The sequence below is a fragment of the Echeneis naucrates genome, chromosome 4, assembly GCF_900963305.1.
Source record: "Echeneis naucrates chromosome 4, fEcheNa1.1, whole genome shotgun sequence".
Lineage (NCBI taxonomy): Eukaryota > Metazoa > Chordata > Actinopteri > Carangiformes > Echeneidae > Echeneis > Echeneis naucrates.
Window position 1 is genome coordinate 5,891,835 of NC_042514.1, and position 9,841 is coordinate 5,901,675.

Genomic DNA, 9,841 nt, shown 5'->3' on the forward strand with positions numbered 1-9,841 from the left:
ATGAGAATCCAACACCATGAGAATTCAGTTGCTCTTTATTCTGTGTCCCCGCACTTTTTCCTTTGGTCCGGTCACAATAGCAACAGCCATGATTAATAATACAGCACCAACTGTTAATGGACATTTGGTGGGTTACTTTGCAGATGAAGACCTTCTTAGATATGAATTGTGAAATATATTTTTTTTCCAGAATAAAACCAGACAAAGTCTTTGCAAAGTGTAACCCTTCCCTTCCCAGCCAGTCTGCTTGGTTTCAGTGAAAGGGGTCTGACCTATTTCAGACTGCAAAGGAGTAAAGTGGCTCAGTCAACTTTCATTTGAAGATTAAAAACAATGATTCATCAGGTCGCAGATATGAAACAGGCTGCAACTTCTTGACCTTTTGGTGGAGGAGATTAGTTCTACAGCCAAGGCAAATAAACACATGGTGGCCTTTCATGAAACTCCATTGTGAATCTTTAATTTTTTTCCCCAACCCTGAAAATATGCACCAGCAACATATGAAAAATATCAAAGTGAAAATACTAAGTTGACAGTGGAAATCAGTGCCAACCCAAGTTTAACGATTGTTGGGAAAGGCCATTAAACGATGACAAAACTGCACAAAGCACAAAGGCCCCGGGGGCAAAAACGGCAACATGTGTTTGGACAAGTTAAATGCAGCGTTTTAATAAGACACTGGAGAAACATTCAACTGCTTTCTGTCCTTAGAAAAGACAAACACACCTTTGATTTACACAATTAAACGCAATCAGAATCACTCAGACTTCGACACCTCTGTCTGTTCGCATTTCTCTCAGCTGGATTGTACAAAAAGCACCTTCGTGATTTGCAGGAAATTTTAGCTCATGGGTCAAATATGAGCACATCAACTTAGGTATCTGATCCTCCACCATTTCTTTTTACTTTATAGAGCTTTCTTTAACATTGACAGATGCTTTCTCAGACATGGATTATGTAAGCAGAGCATTATTTGGTGAACAAGTGACACGGATGAATAACACCTAATCACCTAGCACAATGAAACACGCAACTCTGACTCCTCTCTCTCTTTCTATCTGTCTCTCTCTCTCTCGCTCTCCGGTAAAACCCAAACGGAGAACTGGGGAAAGATCCCGCCCTCCTGTCAGGAAGGGGGAGCCTGGGCACAGCTGGAGAGGCAGATCCCAGAGACGACGCGGGAGAAAAAGTTTGGTGGATATTTGAGGAAGACGCTAAAGTCATAGAAAACCCCAACAAACACTGAAGAAAGGACTTATCCTGAATACAGGAAAGGAAAATTAAATCAATGATAGAAACTCAATTATGCTGCGATGATGTTTAGATGAAGCCAAGAACTGCTGAAAAAGGTAGGACATTATTTCTGTGGAGTGAATAGATCCCAGTGTGCAGACTAGAGACTCTATTTTCTTTTGCTGTAACAACTTCTGCCTTAAATTGTGTTTAGATGTGGCTGTTTATCTTAATTTGACAGGATATAGAGCAGGAATGGGATAAGGATCCACCTATTTGACCTTCTCATTAAGTAAATCCCTCCGACTTACTGCAATCATTAGTTTTGGACCTTTTTGAGTGCAAACACCTAATCTGGGAGTCACTGAAATTTAAGTACAAATTAAAAGACTGATAATAGAAAAAACAATATAATTTTGTAATTTACACATTTTTTAAAATTCACTTTATTTCTATATGTTTGTTTCATGTCATTTATATATTGCAAGTGCTGTTGCTATCCCATCTATTATCAAATTCTTGGAATAGGTGAACTGGAAGTGGACAAGGTATTGTATGTTACTTTACTTTACTATGTTGGGTTTCTTCTTCGTAATAGTTTTTATTGCTTGAAATGTTGCAAAGGCTAGGAAGACGAGCGACTTGGTTTTTAGATGTGTGAAGTCCAAAAGGTTTCTTCAGGTCTGAACTAAAAACAGTCCACTTTCCTTCAGTTCAACTTTTCTTCACTTGACCTGAATGACTGAGAAGCGTCACACAGAGAGCCCCCCGAGATTTATTCAAAATGCATGTGACTAAACCTTTGTTTTTAATTGGCAGGTTTTTGGCGAGGCTGTAAGATGAGTGTGCCACTGCCAGGCTGAGCAGCCTGACCTCCCTCAGCGGTGTCCAGTGCTGCGTCTCCCTCTGCTGGCAGCCAGTATGGGGAACATACTGGAGGAAGGGATGAACACCGTAATAGTGAGCCACTACAACCACTCTGGGAAATGGGATCGGCCTCGCAGCAACGGGGCCTGCAAGATGGCCGTGCTGCTCTTCATCTGCGTACTGATCGTCCTGGAGAACGTCACCGTGCTGCTCGCTCTCTGGAGGAACAAACGCTTCCACAGCCGCATGTACTTCCTCATTGGAAACCTGGCGCTGTCTGACATGCTGGCCGGTGTGGCCTACGTGGTTAACATCTTTACCTCAGGACGCAACACCTTCTTCCTCACACCGGTGCAGTGGCTGGCCAGAGAAGGGAGCATGTTCGTGGCCCTCAGCGCCTCCACGTTCAGCCTTTTAGCTATTGGGATTGAGAGGCATATGACTATGGTGCGTCTGCGTCCATGCGAGACAGCAGGCCGGGGGAGACTCCTCGGATTGTTGGTAGCCTGCTGGTTTGTGTCAGTGCTGCTCAGTGCTCTACCCAGCCTGGGCTGGAACTGCCTGAACAATTTGAACTCCTGCTCCACAGTGCTGCCCCTCTACGCTAAGAGTTATGTGGCCTTCTGCATCAGCGTCTTCAGCGCCCTGCTGGTGGCCATCATCATCCTCTACATCAGGATCTATCGCCTGGTGACCTCTAGTGGCCGCAGGGTGAGCAGCAGGCCGTCAGAGCGCTCGCTGGCGCTGCTGCGGACAGTTGTTATTGTTCTTGGAGTGTTTGTCATGTGCTGGGCCCCTCTCTTCCTCCTGTTCCTGCTGGACGTAGGTTGCAGCCCAGATAAGTGCCCCGTGCTCTACCAGGTGGACTGGTTTATTGCCCTGGCAGTTCTCAACTCGGCCCTCAATCCTCTGATATACACTCTGTCCAGCAGAGAGATGAGGGCCGCCTTCTTCCGGCTGCTGTGCTGCTGTCAGACCAGCATGGAGGCCAGCGGGACTCCCACGGTGGGCAACCCCAACCTGGGCACAGTCATCCCCACAGGAGAGAATAGCAAGTCTAGTTTTGGCGGAGGAGGGGGCAGCGGAGATGGCAAGTCTACGATAAATAAAGGGAAGGGTCCCACACCCATGAACTCTGAAAATAAGCATGGGGATCTGTCTGCCACTGCCCTGCCTCACCCCTCCGGGCCTGCAGACCTACTATCAGCTGTGCTGGTGAAGGCCGGGGCGCTGCCAAGCCTCAGCAAGTTCTGAGTGGAAGGACCTTAAAGAGGCCTTAACGCCAAATAGAAGAACTGACACAGTCCTGCTACTAGCCACTCTTTGTTTATGCACTACGGCTACTGTGGGATGGATATGAAGAGCAAAGCCAATCGCTTTGAACCAAAGAAATCCAGAATGTAGATGAGAGTACAATCAAAATCATTTAAAGCCACTATTACAACAATTCAACAAGATTCCCAACACAAGGGGCCTGGAATATTGACATTGTTTTAGAGTTATGTTTAACATTACGAGATTGTAAAAGACAATCGGTCATTTTCATGGATGTGGATTTAAACCAGGCCCCAGATTTGATGTGAAACTAGTCTATTTAAAAATTGTACGCAATAACAGAATATAATTAAGTTTATCCATGTTGTGTCTATATGTTTTGTTATGTTATGTCATTTTGTAATTTTATTCAGAAAAGACTACATTTGTGGCACTTTTAAGCATGTGTTTTATGCAAGTACTTTTAAAAACACTAGTGTTTCCATCACAGTTTGACTTATTCAACTATTTATTTTCTATGAAAATATTTGGCATCTTAACACAAAATCCGTTTGGTATATTTACATGTTTTTTTTTTTGTTTTTTTGCTTTGTGTGCATAAACCCACATGGTACTAGGACTTCATCATTAACTGCATTGTAAGTTGAGATGCAAAAAAAAATAAAAATAAAAAAACAACACTAAAAACTTCAGACTTGCCAGACAAACAGCCTCATGAGGCTGTGATGATCATTGCACAGCAGCAAACTGTTGGATGGTTGGATGGCGTTGCTTTTATCAGATTCTTACCACCAGCGGGCAGGAGCATGAAGTTTGTCCTGATGGTGGTGCTACAGATAAAGCAACGTTTCTCCTAAATCAGCAGGGGTCACGTTTTCAGACAAATGGCCATTTTTGGTCATTTCAGGCTCAGCTCTACACCACCACAACTTATCTTTCATCGCACACACACACTGTGAGCTAAATTAGCGTGCCTAATAACTACACTCGTGGATATTTTTGCTTCCCATCAGCACATCTAGAAACCACTCACACATCAACTAACCACTAGTGAATAGGAGCGTTGGATGTGAATAATTTAAGGTAGACGGTAAATGATGATTCTGTCTGGGGTGATGTAGTGCCTGATATAATTATATGACAAATAAAATCCTATTCCCTTTTAGAAGATTTTCAAACGTGTCATGCTGTTATGTGAAATCAATGTTTTTGCCTTCTTTCAGTCTCTTTCCTTCTCATCCCAGTTCAGTCGTTTGTTGATGCTATTTTGAAATTGCCAAAGAACACAGAAGAAACCCAGAGATAGTGAGTCTGCTGGTGTCCTTTGGAAAATGACAGACAAATGACAGACAACAACCTGTTGTAGCAAAGGTTCACATGAAAGCCGACATCATGCATGTATTAATGTAAAAAAAAAAGGCTCTGATTTGTCAGTTTAGGATTTGCTATTCAGACAGGAGAAGAGGAATGTCACCTGATTTAATCCACTCCTTTAATGGCCTCATGTGAGGCTGATTGATGCTCTCTGATTCCCATTTATAGACAGACCTGGGCCAGACAGTGATGAATAATGTATTGATAATTATTTCAATCCCGAGGTTCTGGGTTGGATGAGGTCAGGTAGGTGTTGTTCATGACTTTCACTTACTGTGAAATAAGACCCACGATTGTTTCAATACTCTGAAACTTAACCAAATAACAGAGCAAATAACCGAACTGGCTGGAGATTTAGTGATGTTCATTCTGAATAATCTTAATGTGCGTAGGAGGATTTCCAGATCACACACACGATGTGTTTGAACTGTTAAGTATGAGAACTGATCAAATGCTTTCTAGGTGTTGATAACCGGAGATGTTCAATTCGTGGGTTTGTTTTTGTACCAAAAACCTTCAGCAGTGAAGGTTATTTTAAACTGAAATGATAGATGAGGCTGATAAAGATGAGTGTTCATACCACATTGCACAGCAAAGATCAGACAGGAGCTGACAGAATGGCATTTCATACTCACCTCAGCTAAAGGATGCGTCTCCGCACCTCACCTCCATTTTCCGATGAAAGAAGACAGCAAGGATGTAATACCAGCTGAGCAATTCCAGCTTAAAGGTCACTGAATGCTTCCTGTCAGAAATGTTTGAATACCCTCTTTCCTGAATTAGCCTGGGATGATTGTCACCTTGTGCCATTGTCGAACATTAGCAAATGTCAAAATGCTAAATTATATTTGCAGTTTGTGAATCCTGGTCGCTTTTCCTCTCCTTCCTCACCACTATCATTATCCTGAAGCTTCATTAGGCTGACTTTGTTCAAAGTTTTTCGTTGTGTAAAATTGATTATTATAAAGGGGTCATAAAAAGGGATCACTGCAATTTTAAACTTTCATTTTGAGATGTGGGAGGTGCCAGGAACAGCCAATAAAAAGCATGGTGACAGATGATGGCTCATTTGGGTGAATTAGAAAATTAGGGTTAATATCTTGGAAATACATTATCACTTGGCTCTCCTTGCATTTGGAAAAACTTCCACTAGTCCAAATGAACATTTGTGGCGAATTTGAGGAGTTTTCGAGCTATTGCAGTGACACAGAACAAAATCACCTTGAATACGAGCTTTGACGTGAAGCCATCATTTCAGCTCAGTGTTTTTACCTGAAGAAATACCCTCACAGCGTGGAAACATCGCCTCATATTGGTCACTGCAACTTTGACCTTTGAAGTCCAAAAGATAAAAAGTTAAGGTTTTCCATCCAATTTGTTTCTGAGATAACATGTCCACAATATCCCTTTTGGCTCTAGCAGTCACTGCAGCAGAGAAAGGAAACCAAAACTAATCTCTCCTCAGCAGATATGAACCTTCTGTTTACGCTGGGTGATGGATGTTTTCACTGAACACTGTTAGCTGATATTCCTTGACATCACTGACTGTAACTGATGATGGCTTGACGGAAAACTTCCAAGCTTGAAACTGCACCAATGTCTCAGTTCATTTTTGGAGCAGCTCTTAACTCTCCTGTAATTCAGCTGAACAGCCAAAAACAAACAATGAATCATTTCTAAATGAGGATTCTTTGTGTAGAAAAAAATAATAACAAAGACAGACAGTGAAGGTAATTGTCACTCTTACACAATCTTTGCCTTTCATCTCTTTGATAAAGGAAAATAAAAACAAAAAAAATGCTAAAACATGTTTAGAAGATTTAATAGACTAATTTTCAGTCTAATCTTCTTCTTTCTGTCCTCAAATTCCAGCAATGACACATTCCTTCTGTCCAAACACCTGAAACAAACACCATTCAATGGCTGGGGGTGCTATCTGGGTCAAACACCTTAATAAATCATGTTAACTAAATAGCCGTCACCAGTCTTCTTTGAGGATTTAGACATGGTGGATTTGTGTCATTCTCTGTGCACAATACCTATTTGCATATGACTAATGTGAACACGACAGAGGACAAGAGAATCACACCACCCCCTGTCATCGTGATCCTGGCATTAGACTGCAGCGTGGTGACGAAACGTCCATGCATGTGTGTGTGTACTTCTGCATGTGTCAGTTTTTCGTGTGCTACAGACGTGTGTGTGTGTTTGAGAGAAAGAACAAAGACTCCATCTGGTCCGAGCCGCCGAATGTGCCAGTATGAAACACTTCTGTCATTCTCAAGTTCCTTTTTCAAACAGCTTGGAGGTGGAGTGGGGGCCAGGAAGAAAGCAGCCAGGGGTCCCATTTGAGGTGGCTCCTCACCCCCAGCTGAAGCCAGTACCTACTCTATGGCGCTGTTGTACCCACTCACATCAGAGCAGACGAGCCATGTGCGATGACTTCCCTCCGCTGCCTACACCTCCGCTTCAATGCAGCACAATTACACGTGGAACAAAGAGAGAAGAAGAATCGGGCGGACTTGGTGATAAGCTCTGTGGGATCAGAGGGCTTTATTCAGGGAGCAGCTGCGAAGACGCTGGGAGAGCTGAGGTAAAGGTCACTTTGGAGCAGGATGTCTGAAGAAGCAGGCTGAGATTTGGATTGGTGGACACTCTTCCCAGCATCCCTCCCTGCACCCCGCTGCCCTTAATTCTCCTGTCAGGTGGTGATCAAGTAGACTGCATTTGAGTGATGACAGGAACACTACGGTCAAAATAGGATATTCTTATCTGTCTGCCATTACAACATCTCAAATGTCTTCTTTCTCCTTCAGCAAAAGCAAAAATGTGATGGCTTGTCACGTGTGTCCGAGACTGCGACTAACTTTGTTGTTTTTATTTTGCTTTTGCTAACCCTGTCCCCTAACCCTTTTATTTATTTTTTTTTTTTAAATTGCACTCCTTTTCTTCCTCCATTCATTTGATTTCTATTTGAATATTTTGTAAATATTGAAAATGCACCTCGCAATTTCCCAGCGCCAGGTAATGCTTTGAAATTTATTTTCTCTGTCTCAGTCTCAACACAAACATGTCCAATTTACAATGTAACTTTACAATGTTAAAAAAAAAAAAAAAAAAAAGCAGCTGCAGAATGCAACCGCTTCGTTTTTCCTCGATAATTGACGTAAATGACTGGTCCCCTGTCACTCCGTTCCCTCTCAACTGAAAGGCTAATTAATTGAGTAATTGTCTCATTGACGAGTTTCTCATTGTGCAATCTATCTTCAAGCTTGACAATGGAGATGTTGTTCTTTCATGCTGCTCTCTCCACCATGAAACAACTTCAAAGCTCTATCTGTCATTACAGGATGTATGAAATGCCGCACTCATCACGGTGTATCATGTGAAAACGAAACCTGATCCCCACAACAATAAAAAGGGAACTACTCATGTAATTTGTTTTGTATATCTTCTACTAAAGCCCTGATCCGAACCAGATGTTCGGACCGGCTACCTCAGGGGGTAAATGCTGAACTTGTTGTCTAATCAGCTGGATTTGAACTTTCCTTTGGAAGATTTTTTTAGAGATTGCGATTGTTTCTGATGATGTTTTCTTGCATATTTTTCTTCTGTAGCAGGTCTTGATTTCAGGGAATAGAAATATGTTAGTAAACGAGGTCTTTGAATGCCAGCATTATAACAGATAGATGGCAGAAGCGGATAAGCAATCTCTTTCAAATTCTAGCCAATAAAATCTCCCCTCACCCCAAAAATACCCTAAAACAGCAGCTGCTTTATCGGCAGACCTTCTCCGATTGCAGCCGCCTGACGGCATGCACACACCTGCTCACGCTGACTTCCAATCTATCTTTTCCACGCTTGCCTGATACAACTGCAGGGATTAGCATGTCTGGGAGAGGGGATAAGAGAGAGGGAGGACGGCAGCCTGTTAGTCTGACATGTGTGTGTCTCACCCCTCACTTGTGGCTCTGAGTGTGTGTGCACAGCTGGCTGAATCCATGCCTCTGTGCATGCATGCACCCTGGAGGATTCCGTGCATGTGTGTGTTGTGTGAAAGTGCAACTGAAAGCGGAAACTCCCCCTAAAGACTTCATGTGTGCATCTCACGCAAGCGTTAAAGTCGCCAACAACTTAGTTTTCAAATTTCAAGTAAAACCTTGACAGCACTTACTCCTTTCTAAACATTCAGAAGAAACATCCTGAAGTATGAATTAGAGTTCAAGAGTTAAACTGTGACCGGTGTGGTAAAATACTTGAACGCACCTTCTCAAAAAGAGCCCACAAAACCAGATAAGCGCAGAACTTAGACAAGAACAAGACAACTGCTCGTTGGGTAAAGAAAGTTTGGCCGACGTGTGTTTAAACATCACAGGGTTGAGATGGTTCTGCAACAAGATAACAGCTCATAGACATTCTTCCACAGTAGACACTTTTACTTGTGTAGTAGGAAAATGAAGCACAGGTGCCACTAATAACATTGGGAGGGCTCTGCTCGATCCGAGCGTCCCAGCGAGCCGCCACAACACTGCGAGCCAGGAACCTGAACGCGAAATGGACCTCAGCCATCTTCACAGAATCACATTAGGGATTTTTAACCCAATTTTCTTAGAGCAAAAAATGTCCTCTATCCATTGTGCGCCTTCACTCATGTCCGTCATGATTCTGTCAGGCCGTGCATGTGTGTGTTTATGATTTGTGGTTTTCTAATATGGTGTTTGGCTCTGTGGCGATCACAGGTGTTCATTTCTCAGAGCCTGTGAGATCGATTAACAGCTGCCGTTACAGCCTTATCGTTGACACCCCCCCCCCATATGATGTTACACTCATTGGGATTCTCATATGACAGCTGCACACACACCCTTGTACACTTATCTTTGTGGGTAACCATCATTGCTGCCCTTCTGTAGCCCTCGACTTTAACCATCAAAGAATGGATGCCAGACCATTTCAGACGCACAACCACCAACTCAAAACCTAAAACCAAGTGTTACCCCTCAGTCCTTTAAAACTGGGGAGTCCACTCAAAGCCAACAAAATCATTGTTTAGTGCTGAGAACAGGGTGCAGTTTGTTTCAACCTACGCAAATCT

General features: G+C 42.9%; 1 protein-coding gene across 1 annotated transcript; it reads left to right on the forward strand.

Annotated features, from left to right (window-relative positions):
- The first annotated feature begins 1,182 nt into the window (after nt 1-1,182).
- s1pr3a (sphingosine-1-phosphate receptor 3a) lies at nt 1,183-4,523 on the forward strand. The gene is made up of 2 exons (XM_029500263.1): nt 1,183-1,349; nt 2,053-4,523. The coding sequence occupies exon 2, from the start codon at nt 2,155-2,157 to the stop codon at nt 3,352-3,354; it is 1,200 nt and encodes a 399-aa protein (XP_029356123.1). The 5' UTR covers nt 1,183-1,349; nt 2,053-2,154; the 3' UTR covers nt 3,355-4,523.
- Nucleotides 4,524-9,841: the final 5,318 nt, after the last annotated feature.

Excerpts from the sequence above, each read along its gene's own strand:
- s1pr3a (XM_029500263.1), top strand. The coding sequence starts at position 2,155 with ATGGGGAACATACTGGAGGAAGGGATGAACACCGTAATAGTGAGCCAC.